The sequence below is a fragment of the Calidris pugnax genome, unplaced genomic scaffold (genome assembly GCF_001431845.1).
Source record: "Calidris pugnax isolate Ruff unplaced genomic scaffold, ASM143184v1 scaffold64, whole genome shotgun sequence".
In the NCBI taxonomy this organism is placed as follows: Eukaryota; Metazoa; Chordata; class Aves; order Charadriiformes; family Scolopacidae; genus Calidris; species Calidris pugnax.
In genome coordinates, this window is record NW_015090784.1 from 623159 (window position 1) to 650825 (window position 27667).

A 27667-nucleotide genomic window follows, 5' to 3' on the forward strand; every position below is an offset into this window, starting at 1 on the left:
GGGAGGGACGGAGGGAGGCAGGGGCGGACAGGCCTCGGCGGAGGCCGCGGCCTCCATGGTGACGGGGCGGGCCCGGCCCGGTAGCGGGGCCTGTGCGGGGAAGGGGCCTGACCGCCCTCCCCCTGCGGCGGGCGGGCAGCCTTGGGGCCGCGGCCTGGGCCCGAGGGCCGCTCCGGTGGCGGCGGGACGGGACGGGTCCGGTCTGGCCCCGGAGCAGGCCCGGGCGGCGCTCGGGGAATGGGAACGGCTTCGGAAGCGGCGTCGGGCCCACACGGGCCGGTTTTGGTGTGATTTTTTTCCGTGGAGCCTCACAAAGCGCTCACCCTCGCTGCCGTGGTCGGCTGTCGCCTGCCTTTGAGCCCTGCTGCTCCTGTGGTAGTTTTAGAGCTGTAATAAAGGGGCAGTGTCCCGGGGGTGTCGTTGCTCAGCACAGCACACACAAACGCTCCTCATCGCTGGTTTTAGGAGGAGGAGTGGGTTTGAAGCGAACGGCACCGACTCTAGGTTTTTCCCCCAAGTGGGGGCTGTAAGGCCTCAAAACCAACACCAGGGTGGGAAGATGGTTTGGCAGCCGAGCGTGAGGAGGTCTCCTCCAACCCCTGTCCCCTCAGACCCTCCCCGAGCGGTTGGTTTGTACCGGCTGGGGGTGACACTCTGAGGGGAGCAGCGAGGTGAGGGCTGAGGCCGGGGGCCATGGGTTGGGGATTTTTGTGTAGGATGGGTTTGCCTTTTTGTTTTTTTTAAACTGCCTTTTTCTGTTTATCAGCCTGTTGTGGTCGGGAGCCCAGGTGAACGGTTCTGTGTGACCGTGTTTACCCCAGTGCCTTTTCTGGGTGCAGACCCCTCCTGCCAGCGCGGGGCTGGGGAGCCCGCTGTCTCCTGCGTTGACATCCCCTCCCTCTGCCCTCGGCTGTGGCCAGGGTTTCTACACTTACTGTGTGTACCTTCCCCTTTTTTAGGAGCCCCCAAGTTAGTGGTTCTGTCCCCAGTTGCTTCACTATTAATTAATGCAAGATATTGGGCTCACTTAAATGTCAGTGATTCCAGTGTATTCCAAAGCACATTGGTACTTGTTTTGGTTTTGTGCTTTCTGTTTGTTTTGTTGTTTGGGGAAAAGAAAAAAGTTCAAAGGTGGTGCAAGGAACAAAACACTGTATTCTTTAAGTTATGTAGCTTTCAGGTTCATGTTTTAACAAAGTGTTTGGTATTTACCTTACTAATTTACAAGCATTTTGAGTTTCTGACAAATTCCATCCAAGCAAAGATTATATTAAAGGGTTTATCAAATAATGAAAATAGTTATGTTAAATTTTCTTGACAGTTTTGCCTGCCTATTCTAAGATCTACTGGCTTGGGCACAGGGCTTTGGCATCTGCCCCTCTTTTATACAGTTAAATCCTAACTCTGTTTTCCCTATCTGGGTTGTTGTTACCCTTAGCCGTGCAGCCCTCACAGTCACAGCTTCCCAGAGCCTCACAGTATAACTCTCTGGGAACAGCTTTTCTTGCACCTTTTTAAAAATTATTTGATTAATTCCTGGAATCAGCTGGGAGCTGATTACAGAGTATGGCTACCTCTTTCCTGGGGCCCATCTTCTGAGGGCAATCACTTTGGGAAAATCTCCTTTTGTTTGGGTTTTTCTCTTCTGGCATGCTTTTATGCTTCGCCTGTCTCGTGTTGACTTCCATGCACGTTGTGTTGGCTTGGGCCTTCTCCCCTTCTGAGTGTGAGGGGAGCTCTTTGTGTTCATCTGGGAAGCATTGCTTTTGCCATTTATAACATTCCTGGATTATCATGATATTTTTAAAGGAGGGAGAGGAGATGGGATCTACTTAATCCATTACTTCCACTGGAAGAACTGGGCATGTAACTGTGCCTTGAGAAATGGAGGTGATGATCTGAGCATCAGTCAGTGCTTGATTGTTTGATGGCATTAAGATATGGGATATTTGGGAGTTTTTATATGCATTAATTTGACATCATAGTCCCAAAGTGTGTGGAAAAAAATATTTCATTTCATGGTAGGAATGTTGTGCTGATTAGGTGGCATATTTTTGCAGGCATATTGTATTTTAATTATAATTTCAATCAACTTTCCAGCTACCAGTGTAAGATCCAATGATCTGAAGTGCCTTATCCAGCCCAAGAAACTTTTTTTCTCATCTTTGTTTATAACGTGAGCACATCAGGTGCTGCCATCCAGCTCTCTGAAAGAGCAGCCCCTGGGGAACATACTCACCTTTCTCTTATATAAGGGAGATTGTCTGAAAGTGAAGAAGAAAGATGTTTAGCACACTTTTGCTTATCTGTATCTGTGTGAAAATTGAATATGGGGACATCTGCACATAAATTATTTATGAAGTTGTCTTTTGACAGACTGACGATGTCTTTCTTTGCCCTTTGTTATTTGGCGTATACTCTGCGTTGTCTGTTGTATTTGATTTGGCTCAGACATAGGTGAGATCTGCGCGTGCTTCTCTGTCTCTCTCTCTTTTACTGATGCCTGATGGACAGTGCTGGTTCCTGGTTGCGTTAGCAGGTACAGTGACTGTCACTGTTGCTTTCAGGCACGTGGCCATGGAGACTACGATTCTGATTTTAGCGATGAGGAGAACGGAGAGAAGTCTGTGCAGAAGACTAAAAGGTAAATGTAGTAGAGAATTAACACTTTGCATTATGTGTTTGGTATGGAAAGTGTGGTGTTGAAATGAATTTTGAAAAAATCAGTCTCCTTGATTTCTACGTCTCCTCATGTCAAGCTTGCCAAAGTGTGTCATCTCCCAGGGGCAGCTGATGGAGATCCATTCTGCCACGTCCATCTGGTGTCTCTGTGCCCCCAGTTCTCGGGGCAGTGTTTCATTTTTCTGAGCGTTAGTATCGACTGTTGGGGTTTGGCTGCCCTGGTCACTTCCCTGCCATCCATCGGGGTGCGGGACCTGCAAAGAGAGCAAGGCAAAGAAAGGCCAAGTGGCAGCAAGCCTTGTAGATCTAAACCACCTGCTTGGAGGAAGGAAAGAACCGATGCTACTTGTTAATTATTTCTTTTGTGAAGAGGGCTAGGAGTTGGTGAATTGTACTCAATCCTTGAAATGTAGCTGCACATCTCTTATTTGAGGTCACCTTTGCCAGTTCTTTCAGTGGTTCACACAATTAGTGACCTTGAATTTTGTAGTCTGATCTCATTATATTATTAAGATTTTTATTTATTTATATATTGTGCTTTGGCACCACGGTTCCTTCAACATTTTCTGCACTGTACTGAACATCTTGCCTACGTTATGTGTGTATTTTTCTTACCTTTTCTTGTCTCTCCCTTGCTCTGTTATTGGACTTTATTTAAGAAGGCTTTCTGGAAACTTTCCTAGGACCTATGCATATTTTCCTTTCTAGTAAAATTGAAAGAATGGGTTTTGTAGTGTCTGACTGCATTGAGGGGGAAAAAAAATCATGTTTTAATCACTGGAATAATAGTAGGCATTGTGCTGTTCCATTTATTTTATAAATATAGCTGTTCCCCATTAAAACAGTGACTGGTTTTGTTCAGTTTTCATTTTCTATAAAATGCCGTTACTTATTATACCAGTCCACTTTCTAGGTGGAATGTTAAATAACCATCATGAGCCTTTCAAAAATGCCGTCGTTGCCCTTGTCCTGGCACACTGTGGCTGGTTCCCAGCAGGGCTCTTACACGAGTTCACTGTATGTGTACACATCCTTTTCTTGCTCTGTCGTGGTATTTATTTTCACTTTAAGGAAAATAGTAGTCTTAGGGTTTCTCCATGTTGCTCTTTCATGGAGTCTGCTGACACGAACTTTGTGCCTACAGATCCTTCTGAGCAAATGGTACCCTTAGTTTCTAGAGTCCTATATTCCATAGCTTGAAATATAAATTCCCTGGCTTCTTTTCTACAGGTTTCTCACTTCCATTCTTTCTGCCAGCTGATAATTATGGAAAAATCTTCACTTCTGTTGAGGAATGAAACTAACTAAATATACCTTTTACTAGTAACGTGCATCACTTTATATTTGACTTTTTATTACTTTGTTGAATTCTGAAAATATTTTTGGCTGCCCACTGACAAGGGTGGTTCACAACACAGTACTTACGTTTCAAATTAGCGATTCTTGTGATTACACTGAGAGGCAGAGCTGTTTAATGAGGTGTGGAGACATTAGTGTGAAAGGGTATAGGGTTACTGGCAGTCACTCGGTGAACAGACTGTCCTTCCTGTGCCTTGGCTGCATAGCTGAGATTTATAGAGGGCTTTAACTGCAGAGGGAAACTGAGGAGCCTTCAGGGGTGTTCGTGTGGTTCTGTAGTGATAATGCTGATAAAAAGAAGTATTACAAATTGCTGTTTTAAGGAATTTTCCGTAAATGGTAACTGTAAGGAAATGTCTTTCCGATTCTGTTCTGCAGACGAAGTAAAGTCTAAGCTGATGTTGGTTCTGAAGTTTGGTTTTATTTGTGTAGAATAAACAGGCCTTGTTACTCAAGTTAGTGCACAGTTTGGCATATGGAAATGTTATGCTTATGAAAAGTTATTGACTAACTTTTCTTGCTTCCCCCCTGCCCTTTAGCACAAAGGAAGATGGCCTTCTCACCAAGCCATTCCAAAAAGCCAAACAAGGCAGTGTGGTTCACAGACAGTTTGCAGCTCAAGAATGGGACAGGTACCTTTCTCTATTGCTTTTGTGAGGCTTTTTTTTCCTTCATGTAAAGATATCTTTCACTCAAACGTATTTGTTATTAACAGGGAAGAAGCAAGAAAAAGACGATTTCACTTGATATCGATGGATGCTGTATCCTTCTGTTCCATTTTTCTTCATGTTTGAAGATGGGACACAGATTATCCGTTGCGGTGAAATACAGGGATTTCTCAGTTATCCCAGGAGCTGACAGTGCAGCACCAGATTCTGAGTCGTCCCTCAAATTACCTTCTTGTTCTTACTGGGAGGTCTCTGAGAGCATCTCTGCTCAGTACAGGCATTTCCAGATTCTTCCTGTGTGCTCATTTGTCCTGGTTGGGACAAAATTATTATACAGCGCATTTTATTTAGACTGGCACAAAGAAACTTTGCTCTTTCGGTTCATTTTATACAGAACATAATTCTATATAGGGCTGCTATCATCTGTGGACAAATACGTTTCTACTGGACATTTAAGAATGCATTAGTTAATTCAAAAGTCTACTCAAACCAGGGTTATCTCCAGTAATATCTTCTACAGATGCTGTAACCTAAGTCTGTTCAATATCATGTGCAGTTTTATTTTAGTTTTTTTTTAAATCTCTTAATAATATTTCATGCGTAATTTATGACTATTTTCATAACTACTACCTTATTTAGATCACAACCTTTCTTCTTTTATTTAGTTTCCACCTAGGGCAGTCATTACATGTTTTGACTGAGTTTATCTGAAATACCATCAGTTCCTTGTTTGTTTAAATAGCTGTTCTTCAACAGTAACAGCTAATAAATAGGAAAGTAAAGACTAATTAAATATGGAAAGACTTAACTTAAATCTGGAAACTCCAGGAAACAGAAAGTAACTTCTCATGACCTGTTAGAATTTGGCCAGGCACGACATAAACCATCGTACCGGGGACACATACCGGAATCGGTCCCACGGACACTGTAGGCTGTCATTAGCCACAGAAAAACCTATATATTCTGGAATGGCTACAAAGCTCCTTGTGGAGAGACTTTCATGAGTTTCTGCTAATGTTTTTGAGTAGTTCCTATTTTAAATCTTCACTGTTAGGCAGTTTTAACACCCAGTAACTCACATGGCAGCACAAAATAGTACCTTATGTTAAATGTGTGTAATTGTGCCAGTTAAACCTTCTGGGCTTGCTTCCCTGGTCCTTCTATTTGTGGTGGAAAGACGAAAAAAAAGATGTACTGAGGTTAAATTAGCTTTTTGGGGGCCCTTGGAAAATAAAATGTTTTTGCAATAAAATTCAAATGCGTGTCAAAATAGTAGGTTGATGCAGAGTGTTTACATTGATGTGGTAGTTGCCAGGATTTCTACCAGGATATAATATATTTCCTAATTTGCTGCTTCAGAAGCAACATGCAAGTTAATTGAAAATATTTTTAAGAAGCCATACATAATGTTTTTATTTGTGAAGACGCTTATTTTTGGTATAAGTAATTACATATTTTTGCTCAAATTATGGTATAAAATGTATTTCGGATCATGTCTCTGAGGCTGAAGTATTCTAGAAAAAGCATTACATATTTTCTCCAAACTAAAGCAGATAACTTAAAAATTTTGGTAGAATAAAAGAAGATAAGTTCTGAAACAATCCTTAATTGCTTTGTTCAGTATGAAAGACATAAGAAGTTGGTGAAGGACTACATTTTGTACTATGGTGGGAAAAGAGAGGATTTCCGACGCTCTGGGTAAGAACCATTAGCAGTCTCTGCCCTCGTGCCCCCAAAGTGCCCTGTGCTGTAAAGCTGTTAAACACATGTTATACCTGGGGAGTGTGGCTGTGTATCAAACCACTAATTCTTTGGATCACAAGTAGTAACTACAGTCATTACCAATATCCAAACCACAGAATTGTTTCATTTTGCACCATTATTTTATATAAGAACTTCCTATGAGCAGAATTGTTCTTGTTTCGTTACGTAAGAGGAGAGATGACAGGTGAGTGTTAATTGAGGGTGCACTAAGAAATGTCTGGCAGTGCCTTCAGGTAACAGTCTGAAATACTTCTGAAATGTGCAGAATTGCTATCCATTGTCCAGAATAATGATAACTTTCTTTAGAGCTATCTTTATCTGCCTTATAACTTTACTGTCTTGGACAAAAAGTACAAAAAGTGTTTTCAGACAGGATCAAGTCATCCACAGTGACTGCTTTCCACTGGGAATTTTTTCTTTGGGAAAAGGTACGCCAGGGAATACATTTTCTGATAGTTTTATTTCATAGCAAGTTACTCCTTTCTGCGGTGAGGTGGAGATCACAACTGTGAAATACTGATGTTTAACAAATTGCTGTTGGACTGACTTTTCATTTTAATGTTACATTGTACTGAAAAAAATGTGTCCTTTTATAGAGCGAATGACAAGACGGATCTTGACGTTATTAGAGAAAACCATAGATTCCTGTGGAACGAAGATGATGAAGCAGATATGAATTGGTACCTGCAACTATTATAGAACATGTTATTTTTAGATCACTTGTACTAATTTTGTGGTGTCCGTTACTAATTAAGACTTACTGTGCATACTTAATGATCGTTCTTTGATCTCTAATGCATTTGTAATATAATGTTGCTCAGTGGCAAAATGAATTGATGAGAGAAAGAACTCGGATATTTATGCATTCTCTGAGATCCAAATGACTGTTCCGAAAACTTCAGAAAACTCTGAAGGAAGCCTAGTTTGAAAAAATACAGTTTGATTTTTGCTGTAGATACATACTAGATGTACTTTTCCAGTTTTGTCGAACCGACCCCTTGGCTCAATGAGTGTATTTCTGTTGCATTTCTAGCTCTGCAGCTTGTGTTCTTTGGATGAAACAACATCTTTGTCTTGCTAATTTCATTGCAATGTAAAATGAATTGTATCATGTTGTGTATTCAATAAAAAATAATACCTTTCGTTATAGGGAGAAGAGGCTTGCAAAGAAGTATTATGATAAATTGTTCAAAGAGTACTGTATAGCAGATCTCAGCAGATACAAAGAGAATAAGGTACGTTGCATTACTGTAAATCGTCTTGGTATGTCCTCTTTTGAAAATTGCCTTATGATTGTGGGTATGTTGTGAAACCAGCGTGTTAAATGCCCTTCCCTCGAAAGAGAGCTGTGAGAACTTGCCAAGTTATTTAACAAGCAGCAGCAGTTTGAATCCAAGCATTGTCACTGCCCCAAAAATGTGCCTCTGTGGGATGGGAGTGCTTCTGTCAGATGGTGGTGGATGAAGAGGTACTTTGTGTGTAGGAAGGGCAGAACATGGACAGAGGTGAAGGAGAGAGGCTGGAGAGATTGGCCTGCAGAAAAGCGCTAGAGGAGCCTAAAAAAGCCCTGGGAATGTTACTGTTTAAAAAAAAAAAAAAAGAGTCTAAAAAGAGAGAGATGTGTAGCTGAATGTTGGCAGAAACAATTTTGGAAATGCCTGTTCTACAGCAGTGTCCTTTGCTGGTTGTTCTTTTCTGTTTATGGAAACAGGATTTGTGTGTTCCTTGTAAATAAATAGAATTTCTTAAGAGAAACAGCCTGATTCCAGCACCAGTTTTTCTTCTTAACTGGAACAGCTTTTGTCGTTTCCAAGTTTTTGACTAACCAGCCTCTTAGTCAAAAAAAAATGGTGAATTTTCTATTTTCTATCGTCATTTTGCAGAGTGCATTGCTAAGCTCAGATGTGTCTTAGTTTTGTTAGTGCATAGTAACAAGCGAGCCCTGCAAATGGCATCTATATAAAGTTTTTGAGACTATTTATAGGATCAAAAAATAAATTCACTGGTAAATTTTTGCAAGGACTGGGCTTAAACTCTAATATTAAGCAGAAAAGGTGATGATAGCCTTCCAAAGAAAGTTGGGACAGAAAAATGCAAAAATAAAGTTAACAAAAAGTAAAATGCTGAACATGTCTTGTGCTCCTTTTTTTGAGTAAATTTGATTTTGTTTCCTTATAGGTCTTTCATATCCCTCAATCTCCGCCCTGTCCCCAGCTGATTTTCCCTTGAGCACGCTCTCAGATTCTGTGTCTTTCAGTACTGTGCCAAGTTTCCATATGTTTGCTGTCTTTTGTGGGAAACTGTCCTGCCTCAGTTTCCTTTTTTGTGTGTTGTGTGAGCAGTGTTTCCCTGTCAGACTTCAGATGTGGCTGTCCTAACGCTCAGGTCCCTCTGAATTCCTGTGGACGCTCCTAAGTCATTACCTGTATTTTTGGAACTGCCATGTCAGCATAACTGCTGTATCGTGTGATTTGGCCTCTTATACTGCGTTATGCTTTATGTTCTCAAATACATTCTGACCATGTGAGAGTCCTTTCTTAGAAATTTTTAGAAAATTGATTTATCCATGCCCATGTTTGGTACAGAAGGATGTCAGAGCAGGTTTTTTTTTGGAAGTTGGCTGCTGATCCCGTTCACACCAATGGAATGCAGCCTGTGCTTTCAGATTCTTCCTGCCTTGATTCTTTTTCTGCATTCCCAGCAGCTGGGGGCTGGGTGTCTCTGGCCCCTCGTGCCCCCTGCTCTGTGGTGCTGGTGCTGTGGGGGGAGCAGGGGGGGTGACAGGCTGCTCCTGGCCAGCCCTTCCTGCAGTAGTTGTTGATGCTTTACGTGATGATGCTCCATCTTGATATAAGAGACGTTTTTCACAGTGAGAACGTTCATTCACTGGAAGAACCTCCCCAGTGACACGGTCGAGTCCCCATCACTGGAGATGTTCAAGATGTGGTTGCACAGGGTGCTGGATAATCTCCACTGGGCTCCAGATGGTCCTTCGAGGTTCCTTCCAACCTGGGCTGTTCTGTGATTCTATGACTCTATATCCTGCTAGGTGGTGTCAAAATAGTTAAGAGATCAGTTTTCTGTGATGTTTTTAATATGTATATTCTGCATAGATGGAGACTTGCCCATCCATACTCATCTGTCTTTTCACAGCTGTAATTGTTTTGCTACTAGCCAAAATCTTCTCGTCAGCTAATTCTTCTACAGACTCTGCATAGAGGTTGTACCTCAGATCTCGTTTAGAACTTTTTTTGCTGAGAAGCAGCACTGTTTTCCGAAGTGCTGGATAATGATAAGGACCAGTTTCATGAGAAGGGCTCTCTTGAGGTCTGAAGATAAGGACAGCACCTTGACCAAAGCTCAAAAGGAGCAAGAAGCCCCAAGACGTGTGAACCCCTGGGCCCACAGCCACACTCCAGTCGGTGGTTCAGCCTGTTTCACTGTCCTTGTGCACACACACGGAAATGGCTGGGACCCCCATGGTCCCATCGCAGACTCCCCTGTGCCCTCATCCTTGGGGATACACGGTTGCTTGCACACCCAGAGCTGGCCCATGGAGACCCACTCCCTCTCCCTGCTCCCGGGCTGCTCCATCCAGCTGATGGGCTGCTCTGACTCGGTCTTCGCCACCGCCCCCACGCTCACGGGCACTCACCTGGGTGCTGTCACTGCTGGGACATGGCACCCCGGCACCCACCATCCCACTTCTCTTTGTGCAGTTAGGACATACAGCCTTCTCCTTGCCTTTCAGTGAGAAATGTCAGAGTAACCCTTGAGGTGAGGCTCCTTAGGGACACTGGAAGTGACAGCTCTTGCTTGTGATGGGTCCGTTACTCCTTACATTTTCCCTAGATCTGAGTTATTTAGGTCTAGGTTGTCTCTGGACCTTCAGCGCACCTTGTCCACAAGCTTTGAGGCTGGGAGGTGTCTGCGTGTCAGGGCTCAGCTCTGGTGTCAGGCTGGCAGTCAGGCGGGAGAGTGCTCTGCATGTAAGTTCTGCTTCAGTACGCGTTGGACTCAAAATGTTCTCTTTGTTGTCTTATTTTCCTAGAAAGGTTCTTGTTTGCTGTCTCTGCTTTGTTTTGTAGCTTAACAGATTGGAAATGTCTCCGATTTGCCAAGAAGTGAGATCTGTCTGACACCTGGTCATTAAACAGAATAAAATGTATTCTTTTGTTTTTATTCCCAGATCATTTTCAGATTTCTAGGCCAACTTGTCTTCCACTTAGTAACTTTAATGTCTTCGCTTTTGTCATTGTTTTTCAGCATGGAGGCTTTCCTGCAAAAATAAAAATATATAAAATCTCCTCTTTCTACTTGTTAGTGAAAATAAAATGTTTTTTCCCAGGCTATTCTCCCTTCCATCTTCAGCCTTTTCACTAGGCTACTTGCCATTTTGAGACGACGAAGCAGATTCTCCTGGAAAACAAAAGTAGTAGATGAATTAGGTGCATGTGAAGTTTCTAGGGAATGTAAAGAGAAATAAAAGTGGGTTGTTGGTTTTCTGGGGGTTTTGTGTGTCTTAGTCTTTAGGGTGTACGAGGTGACCCGTCGATAGGTGTTAATGTGACTTTGCAGTATTCAAGTGGTCTTCTCTGTCTTTAGTGTGGACAAAATTGCAATGAAGTGTCTAGGAAAGCCACACTGTCCCAATTTCCTATTTGCTGGGTGAATTGGAATCCTTCTGGCAAGCAGAAGCAGATAGATGTTTTTAATTAACAGAGAAAGAAATTAAATTTTACTAACCAGGATTGAATGGGTTGAATGGGACCACATGCAGGACATCAATCAACTGCAATTAGTCTTTACATTGCTGGATAACTATTCATAGTTTAATTTTGGTTTTTATCTTAACAGTTTGGGTTTAGATGGCGACACGAGAAAGAAGTAATTTCAGGAAAAGGTAATGATGTCTTTAATTTTATATTACATTTCTCCTTGATGCTTTTCTTGCTGCTTTTTAACATAATTTTGTTAGACAGTATTTGACAATGCCGGTAAGTCCCTTAGATAATAATGGACAATAAATTGACGTAACTTCTAACGTTGCTGTTTTATGCCACATAGCTCTAGTGTGCACACTGATCTGCATATATTAAAATTAAAAGAACATACAGTTTATTTTCACAAGGTCGGATTTGTAAGGAACACAATGCATTTATTTGATAACGTAGAATTACAGGGATATGGTTTTTAGCTGCTTTCCTCCAGTAGTTCTCCAATTCAGTAGAGCTAAATACCTTTAACTGAAGTCTCTCAATACTTTTTCTCCAGGAAATAATTTTCTTAACAGTTTCTCCAGTGCTGTTTTGCAATATGTTGACTTTTTAATTGAAGTTCCACGTGCAATGTCTCCCAGTGATGTTTCTGAATCATTAGCTTGTTCCAGCCGCTTCTGGGCGTGAGCTGTCACCAGTGGGTCACTGGGACGGATTCCAGCTGTTTCTGGGTGTGAGCTGTCACCAGTGGGTCACTGGGACGGTGCAGAGTGGTCCCCTCCCCAGGCCTGGGCACGGGGGCTGTCACAAGAGAACAGTGTACATGTGGGGCCGTTCCTGCAGCAGATCTTCACATTTGTGCTTTTCAGAAGTCGTGTGAGCACGTACGAGACAATTGCAGGGAGTGATGCTGTGGAACAGAACAGTTCTACAAACAGCTCCAGTCATTATAATACGTTACAGGAAGTTAGGAAAACACTTGTTTGGGGTTTTTTTAAAATTATATTTGGCAGGAGGAAGTGTAAACATTAATGGTGGGGTTTTTCAAGCTAAAATTAAAGCTTCTAAAGATAGTTGCAGTCATATGTTGCATTTAACACTACAGATTATATAAACAGTTACATTTGGTATAGTTAGATGCTTTATTGAATGCTTTAAAAAGGCAATTAAATGAGAAATTAGTAATTTATGAACAATTATGTCTTCACGGGGAAAAAATTAAAAGCTGCATTTTACTTTTAATATCTGGTACTCCATATTTTAAAATGTGGGAGAAAGTGCACAATTACGTGTTTTAAGCTTTTTAATGGAATCTCGATGGAAAGCGTGGCACTGGAGCACAGGCGCTGAGGAATGGTTTCACCACTGGGGGGCGCAAGAACTCAACCTGCTCCGGTGTTGGAGGCTCCTCTCAAGGGCCGCTCAAATGGTCCCTTTAGAAAAGGCGTCAATCTTTAATGCCTTTCTTTTGCTATTTGTAAGGTATAAATCGGTAATGCAAATTGTTTTAGTTAAATGTAGTAAAGCATTAATACCTACTTGTCTGATAATTCCCATTAAAAAAGGCGATATAAATCGGTAATACAAATTGCTTTAGTTAAATGTAGTAAAGCATTAACACCTGCTTGTCTGATAATTCCCATTAAAAAAGGCGAGCCTGAGCTTATTTTAGCTGGTGGGGTGTGCTGTGTTTTGGGGCGTAAGAAGGGAACCCAGCAGTGGGTTACTCGCGTTTGGGTGCTTGGTTTTTACTGTCTTTGTAGGGTCACCCTTTGTAGGGAGAAGAATAAGAGTTAGGATGAGTAAAAGGAGAGGTATCCCTTGTGTTACTAATGAGCCTGAGCTTATTTTAGCTGGTGGGGTGTGCTGTGTTTTGGGGCGTAAGAAGGGAACCCAGCAGTGGGTTACTCGCGTTTGGGTGCTTGGGTTTTACTGTCTTTGTAGGGTCACCCTTTGTAGGGAGAAGAATAAGAGTTAGGATGAGTGAAAGGAGAGGTATCCCTTGTGTTACTAATTGCAAATGCCAGATTAGTTCCTTCTCTGCTTTTCTCTCCCACTGCAGTCCTTTGCCGCAGGTGGTTTACAGGAGGTCATGTTGGAGATCGCTGTTCTATCTCCTGAAATTTAAAATGCAGCCTGAATAGCGGTTAATGGTGTCATCCATTGCCAGTTTCAATAAATGGTTACACACGATGGGCATTTTCTTAATTAAAATCTTAAGTTACTGTAGAAACCCTACTTTAAATTTTATAAATCAGGGAATAGTAGGCATGTGAGTTAGTTGGTCTGAAAATAAATCCTTAAAATGAAAAGCTTTTAAGCTATTTTAAATATATATTTGACATGACTTCCCAAGTACTTTTTCTCTGCTTTCAAAGCATGAATAGTAAGGTAAGGCATTAAATTTTAAAATAGAGGGTATTTTAGGCAAAAGGTGATAGTGGTAAAAGTTTTTTGTGGGAAAACAGGTAACAAGTTTATTGGGTAGAGGTGAAATAGGACATGGGCATTTGAATTTGTACATACCTGATCCTTTGAATGCTTTGATGTCATTAAAGATGAATGCCTGAATCACACCTCCTGGTCTGTCAGCCTCTGTGAAGTAAGTGATCGTTTAAGGTATAGAACGTGTCCTAGTGACATTCATTTCTCCAGAGTTCAGCATTAGGCTTATTATTTCATAAGATATTCCTTACTCTGTGCATTGTAAAGCATGGTTCAGGTTATGTTCTTTCTTTGCCAGTATGCAGTATTAGACAAGTGTGAGCAATTGTGGTGTCATTGTCTGTTGTTGTTTCCTTAATCTAGATGCTACTTTTGGACTTGGGCTTTTTTATTTGAAAGGAATGGAAAACGAAAACCAAAAACTGAGCAAAACTGGAACAACCCCAAACAACCCCAAACCTATGCTTGTTAATCATTGAACCACAGTTTGCTGTTTTTGACCCCTTTAAAGGTCAGTTTTCCTGTGGAAATAAGCACTGTGATGGGCAAGAAGGCTTGAGGAGCTGGGAGGTGAATTTTGGTTACGTTGAACATGGTGAGAAGAGGAACGCGCTTGTGAAACTCAGTAAGTATGGACACTTCAACAGAGACAAATGTCTTGTGCTGCTGAAGCTGTCGAGTGAGACCCGGCGGGGATGGTGTTAGTTCATGCAAAATGCTGAATAGGAGATAATTTTTTAATATTAATTACAGGTAGTGTGATGCTCTCAATTTAGAGAGAACATCTGTTATTATTATTACTAGTAGTAGTATTATATGTGACAAAGCAGTTACAGGTTGAGCACTTCATGCTGTATATTTGGTGGTGTCATAGAATAAAAATAACTGATTCTAAGCTGGTTTGTATACAGGCATGGCTGGTTTTAATGGACAACACGGCAATGCAAGGAGGGTTTCATCGTTGTTGCTTAATCAGTTGGGTGTCCTGAGGCTCAGGAGTCCTTAGGGTTTGGGACTAGTCAACTTCTTGCATACTTTCAGCTCTACTAGTTTTATTTTTAATGCTTGTGTTTTCTTCCAAAAATTCTTCATTAAATCATTTCTTTTTTCAGTTTTGTCTCTTGAGTGGAATTTCCTATTCAGTATGGTATACAGTTTGATATGTTCATGACATAATTAAACTTACCATAGTTTACAGAGATATTTTGTGCCAAACAAGCTAATGGTGCCTTTTCTTTTGTGCACAAGAGCCTAGTGTCTCTCTAGTTTTATATGTATATTAATAAGTTTTGTTAATTATGCTTACCAAATACATGGGTGTCACGTTCTCATTCTCTATTTCTCAGGACTATGTCCAGAATGTTCCTACAAACTGAACTTCCATCACCGGTAATGAAATATTTTGAAAATATGGGGGCTGAATGATTGATAGATTACAGTTATGATGAACAACAAATAGGGGGAAAATTCAGCTGGGTGATTATGAACTTCATTTATGCTGAAATAGATTCTGTTCTGGTGTTGCTGAAAATAAAACACATGGGTTCTTCGTGAGTAGCAGGTTCTTAGGCCTGAGATTCTTCTACCTCAGGTTTTGTCGCTATCAAATAAGAAAATATATTTTAAAACATATATTAGCAGTGTTTTTCTCATTACATATATACAAAGTTGTTTCCTAAAAGAAAAAAATTTCAGCATAAATAAGAATTTGGCATGTTATAAAATTATTTTCTTTATTTAATCTTTTATTGCCAATTCACTGGGTTGTTGCCTGTGTCGGTGTCATTTTAGCAGCTTTAGCATTTCCTGCCCTTTGTCTTTAGCTGTAGTGTCTATACCACTTTGCATTTGAACTAAATTGGGTTTTTTCAGTTCAGTTCAGCTAGTGATAGGTTTCAGGAAAAATGGTAGCTGTTTGACTGAACTAAATACTTAAGATTTACTGTTGTTTGAGGAGTACATGTAACAGACAAGCTGTACATCCTTTTTTTTTTTTTCAAGGAGGAAAGAAGTCAAAGCACACAAGAAAAGAGGCACAGCTCTACCAAGCTCTAAAGAGCCCAAAATTAAGAAGACAAAATTATCTTGCTCAGAAAAAAAGAAGTCCAAAAAAAAAACCCAAGAAGGTAAGTTTAAATTTGAGACCTTCAGTTTTTAAAATACTCAATCTGAGTTTTGCATGTAGATACAGATATGTTATTATGTATAAATATAGATATCTAACTAATTTGATTGTGTAACACAGGTAGTCAAAAAGATCAATTTTGTAGGTAAAATTTCCCAGGTGCACAAAATAGAAAAATTTGGTGAAAAAAAAGAAGATAGATTTCCTACATTTTACAGAGAGGAGAACCTTTTGAAAAAGATTGCAAGGACGACTCTTCCAGGAATTGGAGGTTGACTCCCAGTGAGTTCCCTGAGGCTCTGTGGTGACAGCCTTTTGGGGATGCTGGTCGCCTTTTTACACCAGGGGCTTCGGGGACAACCGTGTTTGAGCTCAGTCGAACTGAGGGCCTTTGAACTCCTGCAAGAGAAATCTCTTCAGCATTTGCTCGCTTTCTTTGAGAGCACGGTGTGTGCATGTGCATGTGCACCTTTATGGCTAATGCATCATGATAGAAATATCTTTGTAAACAATTTGAGATAACGGATAAAAGCAAGATAAGAAGATAAGCTTTTTTTTTTTCTTCCAGATCAGGTTTCTTCAGAAGATTCAGATAATTCTGATAAAGGTAAAGTATTTTAATATCTTCTGCATTTTATGGTTTTGTCCTGAGTTGTATTATTTCATGGGCATTTGTCATTGTTTTATTCCCTGGCAGTTTTAATATTTTATAAGATGATAAGAGCGCCATGTGAGAACAAGCAGAGATGTGAAGGGTCAAAATAATGACTACAAATTATTGGAGAAAAACCTGTTAGGAATTTTAGAAAGGAAATCTTTTAAGTAAGGAATAAAATGTGGGCAGGCAACAGAATGGAAATAATCAGAAAAATGAGAGGTCAGGTTGTTCCAGAGAAGAGTAGATGGTGTGAAAATAGCTACATTATTTGCGTAGGTCCAGATACGTCAATATTTGCCTGGGTCCAGATGTGCAAATCTGTGCTGTGTAAAGAAAGTGCTTTTCTGGTATAATAAGTACTACATTTCTTTTCAAGGAATGATACTAACATGTACTCTGCTCAACAAATTAATAGATTTTAAATAAATTCTAGGCTTTAAGTGAAGTCCTTTCCAGCTGCCACTAACATGTACTCTGCTCAACAAATAGATTTTTAAATAAATCCTAGGCTTTAAGTGAAGTCCTTTCCAGCTGCCACCTGTAGCACCCAGAGAGCTCCTTGCTGTGGGTGGTGACTCCTGGGCCCCACTTGTCCCAGTGTCCCAGAAGCACCAGCCCCTGGTCTGTTTGGAGAAACCAGCTCCATCTCCTGGTGACAGCAGGTCCCACTGCAGGCTCTCGGGAAGGGATGGAGTGTTTCTGCTGTGCTGGATGTTTCTAGGAATGTGTTCAGCCCCTGCCTTTCCCCATTAGGCACAGGAGCACCTGAGGCAGTTAATTACACTGAGGGCATGCCCTTCAGTCCCTGCCTTTTCAGGAGAGCTCTGCTGGAAGATGGGTTTGGTTTAGGTTAGGGTATATTTCTGATAACAAGATTTTTTTGGTTTTCACTCCTGTATTACGTACACAAAGCAGTTCTGCAGCAATCCATCTTTTCTGACAATTTCACTGGTAAGTTAGAATTGATAAAAGTTTTCATTCAAGTATAAGTGCAGTAATTGATTCATTTCGTATCATGAGCTGACACTGTGTTGTAATCCTGGGTACATGGCTATAAACCCTTCATTTTAGGAAGGGAGTGCTATGCTGATGGTGTGTCAAGATCAGTGTTTTTGACATGATTGTTGTTATATTTGGCCAAAATGCTCGTTCCTGATATATGAGAGTCTTTTTGATGCTGCATCGAATAACATTGGAAAATGTTTTCGGTTTTACTTTTTGCAAAATAAAGTGTTTTTTTTATTCTCATGATTACAATTAAACATTGCTCCTAGCATTATACCATCTAAATTTAAAAAAATGATACATTCTTTTCAAATTTATTTCATAAGCACTTTAATTTTTTAACAGATTCAGATAACAGCGATGCCCAGGATGGCCCTTCAGACGCTGACTTTTGGAAAGGTCCTCTCCAAGAAGCAGATGAGAAATCACGGTTAGTCTGCTCTAGTGAACCTGTAGCTAATAAAGCATCCTGTGTCCCTTCAGAACTGAAAAGGCAGAGATTTTTCCTTGGGTGTTTTAATGAATGTTCTGACATTTAAAATGATGTCACATCTCCTTCCATGTAGTGAACCAAGGTGTGTTTTCTTAGAGAGGAGACACACACAGCACTGGAGAAGACAGCTTTGTCAGGCCACTGCCACTGCTGTCCTGCCCCTGCTGTCCCCATAAGTGTCTCAGGAGTAAACGGGCAGGGTATTGGGATGTATTGAATAAGTCAGAAGGGTCTATACCAGCTGCAAATTCCCATCAGAAGTCTAATGAGAAGTCTCCTATTCAGAAGTCTGCTGAATCTTTTCACACAGATTCTCTCCCAGGTACAGAGGTGCAGATCCAAAGCAGCACTTCTTTGACCGGTTTTGTTCTTTGGTTGTGTATTTTTTACAGGGAGGAGGAGTTCGATGAGTATTTTCAAGACTTGTTTCTCTGAAACTGGAAATGGATTTAGGCTCAGTCGTTTCTTGCGTTGTCAAGCCAAGCATCTGGGGATCCAGTGCTAATTAGGGACCAGAGCCCTCTCTCTGCCCGTGTACCTCTGCTGGGGTCACTCACATGGACCATCCTCGGGATGTTTTGTTTGGAGAAGACTTTGGGTCTCAAAACGTCCTTTTTCCTGTGGTGGGCTGTGGTAGACTCATGAATTTAGAGAAATAATTTTTTCAGTTCGGTGCAGAAGATACAGAGCACCCAAACTTAAAAGGAGGAAGGATGTAAACAAACAAGAATATAGTTTATTGACATTACATCAGGGAAGTTGGTTGGTTTTTATTCTAGCTGAAACTTCAGTTATTGTCAGATTTTTTGTAAAAGGGCATGTTGGAAGATTCTGTTATTAAAGCCAGACACTTTAATATATTCATATTTCCGATTTGTTTAGCAGGAGTTAATAGCCTTAAATGTATTGGTCCTGTAGACTTTAATATTCGGATATTAGTCTCTCTAAGTATTTTCAAATGCTGTTGGAGAAGTTCAATTATTATCAAATACGTATTTTGCTTGAATTAAGTAAACCATCTGAAATGTCTCCCATACATCTGAATGTCTCCCATACCATCTGAAATGTCTCCCTTAGAAAAGTTTAGTTCATTGCGACTTTGTTTTAAATTTTGGTTATAATATGATGTTACGGATAATTCCACTTAGAAAAATCTGGTTGGTTGGTGGAATTTTTGACGTGGAAAATAAAGTGTGTGGCTTTCTACTGGAGGTGTACATGTGACTCGATGTTATATATGGTTTCTGATCTCCTTAGCATTGATTGGATGTTAATCCTTCTTTAAAGTGTAATCCTAAATATACAAGTAAAGAATGTGCATTGCTTGAGAAACTTACGGGGTTCAGCTTCCTCTTCAAATTGCAACACAACTTTAAACATGCTTTATTTTAGCTTTCCAAACAGTCTGCACAGAAACGGTTACGGTGGCTGTTTTCTTTGGCAGGTTAAAATTACTTTGAATTTAAACAAAAAACTTTTTTTTTAATTAAATGTTCATGTTAGTGTGAGGAAATTTAATGTTGTATAAAATATATTTTTGATAAGTACTTTCCACTGTAGGTATATTTATAGAAAGTATTTTTAGTAAGTATCTGATGTGGAAGATGTGACAGCAGAGATGGCCGCAGTGTCTTCATGAACACGTCCCATGTGCTCGTACGAGTAAGTTGAGAACTCTTATTTATAAGCATTAATGAACATTATTACATTTTCAGCAGTTTGTACTTACATAATGGGTGACAGCACAAGGACATATTTAGGATGTCCTTGAGTAGAAATAAGCGTAGCCTTGCATGAAGGCTGCTTTAGGTAAGAAGGTGGATTTAAAGGTTAATTCTCTGTCATCTCGCAAGCCCAGTGGAGAGTCAAATCCAATCTCCCCAATCTGCTTAGGGCTGTGCCGCGCGCCCCAGCAGCCGCTCTCCAACCTGGCACTATATTTGTTGCTTCATTTTTTGTATACTGGGTGTTCTGGATAACTAACTCCTTTTTGGGTCTTCAGAGCTGCAGTAGGAGATGGTACAGTGTACATAGTAAACACAGTATTTAATACGGTTTGAATAAAATTGCATGATTAAACAACCTTGCAATAGCTGTCTTTAGTATGTGCATTTAATACAGAAAATAATACATGGTGCTTGGGTTTGTGTCAGAATGAAGTTTGCATAAAATATTTGGTCCGTTTACAAATAAGGATGTGATAAGTGGGATTTTTTTGGTGGTTTCCTTTAATTTTGGGTGGTTGTACACAGTATCCATGTTTGTGGAGCAATCTTAGAGAGGTCTATACGGTGGGAAATGGTTCCTTCATTCTCCCTTCTCTGTGTGCGCTGAGGGCCCCTCAGAGGAAACCCCTGGGTCTGCTCATTGAAGGGGGAAGGACGGGACTCAGTTTGTGTCAGAGGTGTTTCTGCAGGAATTGCATTTGACATCTGTCTCCTCCTAGATCTGCAGCTGGTTCCAGTGAATGCTCGGATCCATTCTCCTCCCTCTGGCTGCAGAGGAGCCGGCGATGAGACCTGCTCATTGAAGGGGGAAGGACGGGGCTCTGTGTCAGAGGTGTTTCTGCAGGAATTGTGTTTGATATCCATCTCCTCCTAGATCTGCAGCTGGTTCCAGTGAATGCTCGGATCCATTCTCCTCCCTCTGGCTGCAGAGGAGCCGGCGATGAGAGACCCAGTGGAAGGTACGGGGTGGCCTCTCCTTCCTCACCAGCAGGAGGGTTTGGTGGGGAGCTCATTTCTGTGCGGTCTCTGGCTTGGGCACAGAGAGGGAGGTGATGTCAGTTCTGATGTGTGCTACCTCTGCTGTCCTCGCCCTCCCAGGATTAAATCGGTGCCAGTTCATTGGTTTTCAAGTACTTTAATTTCCTGCATTTTTAGCAAGGTGCGCTGGGAGCACACGAGCCTTTTCCACACCTGTGGCTGTAGATCCAGCAGTGGACAATCTTAGCAAACATGTACTTGTGTGCAAAGTATTTGAGATTTTTCCAGTTGGAGGTGGTCGGTTCAAGAACTGTGGGCAGAGCCCTTTGCACGTGGGCAAAAGAGCAGGTTCTTGGAGCTGTGGCTACAATTTACAGATTTATCCCTGGTAGTTTTGAAAAAACACTGTGTGCCAGGGACCTGCTTTAAGAGCCAGGAGCCAGGGAGCTGTGGTGAGTTTCCCTAAAGGGAAGGAGGTGTCTACCCTAGGGCTTCGTGTGGTGTTGAGAATGAAGGAAAAGGACAATTCCAGATTAAATACACATAATATAAAAATCTAAATATACAAGTTACGAAAATCACATTTTTTGTTTGAATTGTACATGTTAGATTTAACTCAGTAATTTCATGTGAGATCTGTCAAAATTATTTATATTTTGTCTGGAGTGGGCAGAAGTCACATATTTCAATAAAAATGCTGTACATAAATGGAGTGACGTGACAAAATATCTAGAGTGCACAGTTAATCATTTTTTCTTTTAATTTTCCAGTTTTTAATTGTGTTTATTGACTCCATTAAAAATTATTTTCAACAAATGGCAAATGCACCATTATTTTTTCTTTTAATTTTCCAGTTTTTAATTGTGTTTATTGACTCCATTAAAAATTATTTTCAACAAATGGCAAATGTTTAGGAGGGTCGTTAAGAGAGTGATCTATACTATTCTATGTGAAGCAGAAATCCACTGGGGCTCAGTGAAGTTCTTTCTAGATGGCTTTTCTGTAGCAGAAACTGTCTGAGACAAAGAATTACAAAATTATACATGTTTTGGATTTTCCATCCTCTCCACTTCCGCCACCACCTCCAGCTGCATTTTCAGCTAAAAAACAGAGAAGAAAAGTAAAATGAGTATTTTCTGTTCATTTTAGCTGCTCTAGTTTCTTGTTTAAAAGGTGTTGCTTTTGTGATACAAGTATTATGTGTGTTTGACCTGAAAATGGAATGTGCTTTTCACTGCTCTCCTGGGGAAATGGGATAAGAAGCAATAGCACATGGGATGTAGACATCTGTGTCTGTGGTGTAGGAGTGCTCAAACACACACTGAACCACTCTTACTGGAAAGTTTCAGTAGTTATAGAGATATATTTAACTCTGTCCCACACATACAAAACTGCGGTATGCAAGCCATGCAAAAGAAAGAAACTCTTGGATCAATATTATGTGAATCTATTATTGAAGCAGATGCTACAAAAACTTTAATTTGACCTAATTGTATAAGCCTTTATCCAACCCTGCAAGAATTCCTTTGTAATTACCAGTTAAGGGAGAGAGAGACTTTTGAAGTTTGTTATCTAGAGCTACGGGTTCTGTTACAGACTCTCTCAAATGATTCCACAGATATTCATTGGTCATAGTTAAGATTCTTTCCATGTCACAAATTGCGTTTCCAGGTTCATTTAAGGTAAGATACCAATATTAGAATTAAAACTTACATTTGAAAGCTGTGGATCACCATGTTACTAGGTCATTTTCGACCCTTTCCACCTGCATTGAAACATGTCACATAATCAGTGTCCTACCCTCTGCAATTGGTGGATATAATCAACACTATGTTACTAACCAAGTATTTTATTTTCTTAGTTTAATACTGTATTCCGGTTTAGTTTCTGTTCTGAACTTTCCACTGTAGTGGTTCAGCAAACACGTTTGTTTTGTCTTGTGCCTACTGGCTGGCTAAGAATAGCGGGGTCAGTGTGATCTAGAGAAACCCCTGTGGTATCCAGTGATTGTTTGTATGAACCCACTTAACAAACCTGTGTGTTGACACGGCCTTGATTTGCCAGGGTCAGGTCTGGTCCTCACAACCTGCATGGCCTCGTCCCAGTGCACATTTGAAATATGCAAAACAATTGACTTACAGTTTGTGATACTAGTTCTGGTATGGAAAGGTCAGACCCTTAGTCCTGCAAATCAGTCTGTCCCTGCTGGTGTAAGGGCAAATCCTTCTTTCCCTAGGTCAGCGACGCAGAGGTTCCAAAATACCAGTGATGTGAGATGGTCCTAACTTCAGATGGGAGTAGAAATACCTGAATCTCCCTAAATGTATAATTTAATGTTTATTTTAGAACCTTGTGCTTAAGGGATAGGATAAGACTGTACTAACGTTACTCTTTGCCAGGAGAGCCAATGTACAAGGAGGTTTGTGTGTAGGTCCTGCCTTGGTTTGGTTTTGTTTCCTGGCATTTCTGTGCAGTTCAGGGGCTTACATTCCAGTGTAAGGATAGAGTACTCTGTTCATATTCACATCTAGCTAGTACTCAGTGATAAATTAATCTTAAATAAGTAAGATTATATCATTGATTGCAAAAAAGTGTCTTTAAAAATTGATTTGGGAGGCAATGGGGTGTGCATAATTTCTGTGAACATGTGTGTAAGTGGTATCACAGTATGAGTAGGCCAAAATATTTCTTGTCATTTTATTCCAATAATTATATTTGACGTGGTTTATTAAACATCTTCAAAAATCTGCTTTGATTAAATAATGTAACCTACAGTAGTTTTTTAACAACTTTTTTTTTTTTAATTTAGCCTAGTGTAATTTATTTTAGGAGCCAATAACTCCCTAGTTCCACTTCACACTCTGACAGTAACTTGATGGGTGGCCCTGAGTAGTCTCTGTTTTGTGTGAAATGTAATGAATGCTCACCATACACTGATTAACAAATAAATTGTCCAGTACTGGTGTATGCTTTAAAGATGTGAAACTCACATGTAGAGTAAGGTAGACTAACTTTTCTTTTTCAAACCAGCTGACAGTAAGTCATTCTGTAGTAACCACACGTGTTTTGTTCTCCTCTCTGAACCTTTTGAGTCCCCTCAGGTGATGGGCAGAGCTGGTGACCTGTCCCACAGGCAGCACCCACTACAAATAACTGACTCGGTTTGCTCTGACACTTGAGTGACAGGTTCTCAGCTTCTGTAACACCAGGTGCTGTTACGCACAGCCATGCTTCCTGTCTCAGAGCACGGGCTGTTTTAGGATGATTAGTGTTAAATCTGTAGTATGAGAGAGTGTATTTCAGCCAAGAACCTGATGGCAGGGAGCTGGAGCCAAAAGCTTGATCTTAAACTTGGAAGAGAAGTGGGGATTTGCACTGCTTTTCTATAAAGTTCCAAATGCACTCTATCCATTCCCATCTCTTCCTTAGGCTTTTCATTTTCAGCTTGAACAAAGCCCCTGAATAATTTTGGGGCTGATGCCAGACAGAATTTTGATACGTGTCTAGTATTTCAGGTGGTTGAAGTGTTTACAGGTAAATAAGTGTTTAATTACATTCAGTTTTAAGACTTAAGGCAAAAGAAAGTTTACATTCCCTTCATTTCTGTGATGGTCACATTTTCTGCTGTTCTGCAGTTTAGAGAATGAGGTCAGTGTACTGGATTTGTTTCATCTTGAAAGGTTACACCTCTTCCAAGTAAAGATAAAGCTAATTTGGCTAATTCAGAACTTGCATACCATTAGTGTGAAGTTTACTAGAATATTGCACGAATGCGCTGCATGTGCGAATTTGAGAGACAGAGAATATGTTGGCTGCCTTACAAATATATATAAATGAAAACCTTAGAAGTTACTTAACCTTTTTTGGCAGCTGCTTCTTCTTCCTTTTTCTTTTGTTCCTCAATAATTTTCATCTTCTCTTCATACTCATCAGCTCTTGTTTTCCATTCAACCCTGTTGTTTTGAAGACCATCAAACATAGGTGTAATTTCCTTGTGAAACCTTGAGAATTCCTATACAAACAATTTAAATAGCAAATTAGAAATCCATAAACACTGATGATTTGTAAAGTCTGAATTTGTGGAAATACTGCTGCTTTGCAGAGGAAACATTAGCTTTCGTTCTTTTAAATCTAATTCAGTACGTATGCTAGATTAATTAATTGTGTTTGATTTCACATTTTTTTCAAGCACTTGTTCCATCTCTGCTAGTGGGTTTTCTGGAGAAGAGGAAGAATTTTAAAAGAAGTAGGGCGAGTACCTGCTGGTGCACATTTGGAAGCACATTCTTGACCACGCAGTGGTGGCCTGTTACCAGAAATACTGTGTTGGGGTAATAATGCCTGATTGTGCATCATCAGTTAGAAAACCTCTGAATTCTATACTGCACATTTCAGTACTTTCCCTAAATCCATATCTGATAGTCTGATTCCTATCATACAATTATAACTATGATACATGGTATTTTACCATATGCCTATCAGTATCAGGTCATAATAAAAAAGTCTAGTATCCTATAGTGTATTTCAATCCAATGAGGATGCATCTGAAGATGTGAAAATATTGCATGTTGCTTTTCTGCATGAGATTTTGTGATAATATGAAAAGCTGGACAGGAATTAATAATGGCATTTCAGTGCTATATGGAAGATACTGGATAACTGTATTTCCAGAGTATTGCAAGTTTCCTATTCCCTTGCTGTGCCATTAACTGCTTTCTGTAACCACCACATGGTGCATACTTGTATTAAATGGAACTGTGAAGAATCAGACTGGGCTTTCTGATTCAGTCTCTCGAGGTAGTAACAAAACCTCAGCGCCATCGAGTTTCACTGGGTTCTTCACTTCTAATGAATCTGTTTCACATCTCTGGAATTTGCTTTGTGGGAGCAAGACTGAAAAATTGTGGCAGTTGTGACGGTTGTTCCCCCTGTGACCAAGAGTCCTACCACTCTCTAGAAGTTTTTAACTGCAAGATTTTGTCACTAATTGTGTCATCGGAACTACTGCAGCGGGAGAACAAAATAATTATTCTTACCTTGTACACAAATGTGCACACAAAATCTATGAAACCAACTTGGAGCTTAGGTAGTTCATCTCCTTTGTTTCTGTCCATCATAGGCTAGAAGGGAACAGCAGTAATTTAGATCATGTAGATACCATGCTTTTTGGTATAACGTTCTAGTCAGCATCATGGACCATTATCTAGTCAGTGGTTTAATAACAGTTAATATTGCCTAATACAGTTAAATTATTTAGTACTTACAATTGGTTGTTGCTGTAGCACAGTTCGTTCCAGGTCACCTTGCTCCCAGAACTCATTTGCAACCATGAGGGCAACCTGAATAATCACAATTCAGTGGAAGTGTCAGCAGAAAGTGGTAAATTTAAATAAATAAAAGAACAAGGCTTTCCAGAAAATTGTGAAAACGTTGATTAACCAAGAACTGGCATATTACTGTCTACTACTTAATAGCATTGATAACTTCCCTTCCACAAAGAGACGGCTTATTTCTTGCTAGTTGTGTTATCTCTGAGTAGTTTAAAAAGTTCTCCAGAAAGAGGAAGTTTTGGTCAAACACAACGGAATTCCACTCTTTAGTCCCTGTAGAGGTAGTCAATTGCTTCTTTCAAAAATTACAGGCGCTCTCTGGCGTTCTTAAGGCTTTTTCCAGCAATTTATCTCTACCAATATTCTGTTGCATGCTGAGGAAATGATAGATTATTGTCAACAGGGAAAAGACACTATTAGCAACATAAGGGGATCTTCTGGCACCGGTCATATCTATTAGAAGGCCCCACAAGCACCATGCGGTTCTGTTTTGATTATGCATTTGATTAAAAGCTATTCCTTTAAACCTAAGTTATGGGATTCAGCAAGATGGTCAGTAAGTACTGAAGTACTTATGTACAAAGCAGTGGCACACTGTATCAGAGTTTATTTTTAGTGTGTTTAAGCTGCTTTGAAATGACACCAAGATCAATGGAATAGACACAATTAATTCAAATCACACTGTTCTTAAATCTGTCCCTGAAAAATACCTGAAAAATAGCAAATATTGGATAGTACAAAAATAACAGAGTGATATTTAAGGGTAGCTAGAACAGCTGACACAATCAGGGATGCCAGTTTCAGCGGAAGGACAAGTAGGGAAGGGTGGAACAACTGTAGGGTGGTTGTAGAGAGGCATTGTGGAACCCTTACACATACAATGAGAGAAAAATAGAGGCTGTTTTCTGGAAACACAGTTGGGTGCAGATACTTAAATATCTATAAAATGATCATAAGTAGTTTTTTTTTTCATTATCATGGACCAACCAGGCAGTAGACCAGATAGCAAATGCAGTATTGGCTGTTTGAAAGGTACCTACCTTGCTTTGCACTTCCCAAGGCTTGGTTATAGCAGAGAGGTCACATCCCGTCATCATCATAGCCCTTCAAAAACACCACACAGAACAGGGGTGGCATTAGGACAAGGATTAGGAAAAAAAAAAAAAAAAAAATCCTAGATCTTTTAAGGCATTTAGATACCTAAGAGGAAGATAGATGCATGTTGTGAGAAGAATGTAGCCATCTATTTCTAATTTAAAAACATGGTTAGATTCATCATCAGGCAGCAACACCAAGTCTTCATTTACATTGAATAAAGAATAAAATATTAACCACCTACATTATGACTTCTTTTTTGGTTGGGTCAATAGATATATATTTAATTGCCTCCTCTTCTGATTCCATTTTTTCAATTGCATCCACAATCTTTTGAAACATAGTTCTTTTCCTGTTAAAACATACCAATAAACCATATATAGTTTCTGCATTAAAAGATTAAATAGAATACCATATTTCTAATATTTATGCTTTTCCAGAGTAGCATCCTAGTCACAGGAGTATTAAAGTGGCACCTTCTTCCTGTTTAACCCAAACTTTTCAGGTGACCTAGCACGTACAGATTTTGCTATATACCTGACAACAAAAATAAATACCTAATTTCCTAACTCTTCATATTAAACTGGAGTGACATTCATATTTCTGTAGTATTACGTCTG

At 40.1% G+C, this 27667-nt stretch overlaps 2 protein-coding genes across 2 annotated transcripts in view; one reads left to right on the forward strand and one right to left on the reverse strand.

Moving 5' to 3' along the window:
• Window positions 1–2507: 2507 nt before the first annotated feature.
• FRA10AC1 (fragile site, folic acid type, rare, fra(10)(q23.3) or fra(10)(q24.2) candidate 1) lies at window positions 2508–19249 on the forward strand (the record flags this gene model as incomplete). Its single annotated transcript, XM_014965823.1, has 13 exons — window positions 2508–2644; window positions 4581–4673; window positions 4757–4802; window positions 6331–6407; window positions 7070–7153; window positions 7624–7708; window positions 11331–11376; window positions 14148–14261; window positions 14983–15025; window positions 15638–15762; window positions 16330–16368; window positions 17770–17854; window positions 18310–19249. Coding segments are annotated over 13 exons (1017 nt in total), but the record flags the coding sequence as incomplete, so codon positions are not given.
• Window positions 19250–21445: 2196 nt separating this feature from the next.
• PDE6C (phosphodiesterase 6C) overlaps window positions 21446–27667 on the reverse strand; it is a 28015-nt gene continuing 21793 nt past the window's right edge. Inside the window, exons 17-22 of the mRNA XM_014965814.1 lie at window positions 27292–27399; window positions 26993–27056; window positions 25887–25961; window positions 25659–25742; window positions 24481–24634; window positions 21446–21722 (exon numbers count right to left, since the gene is read on the reverse strand). Of these exons, the coding sequence (XP_014821300.1) occupies window positions 21652–21722; window positions 24481–24634; window positions 25659–25742; window positions 25887–25961; window positions 26993–27056; window positions 27292–27399 (556 nt within the window). The 3' untranslated portion in view covers window positions 21446–21651. The remainder of the gene's footprint in view (window positions 21723–24480; window positions 24635–25658; window positions 25743–25886; window positions 25962–26992; window positions 27057–27291; window positions 27400–27667) is intronic.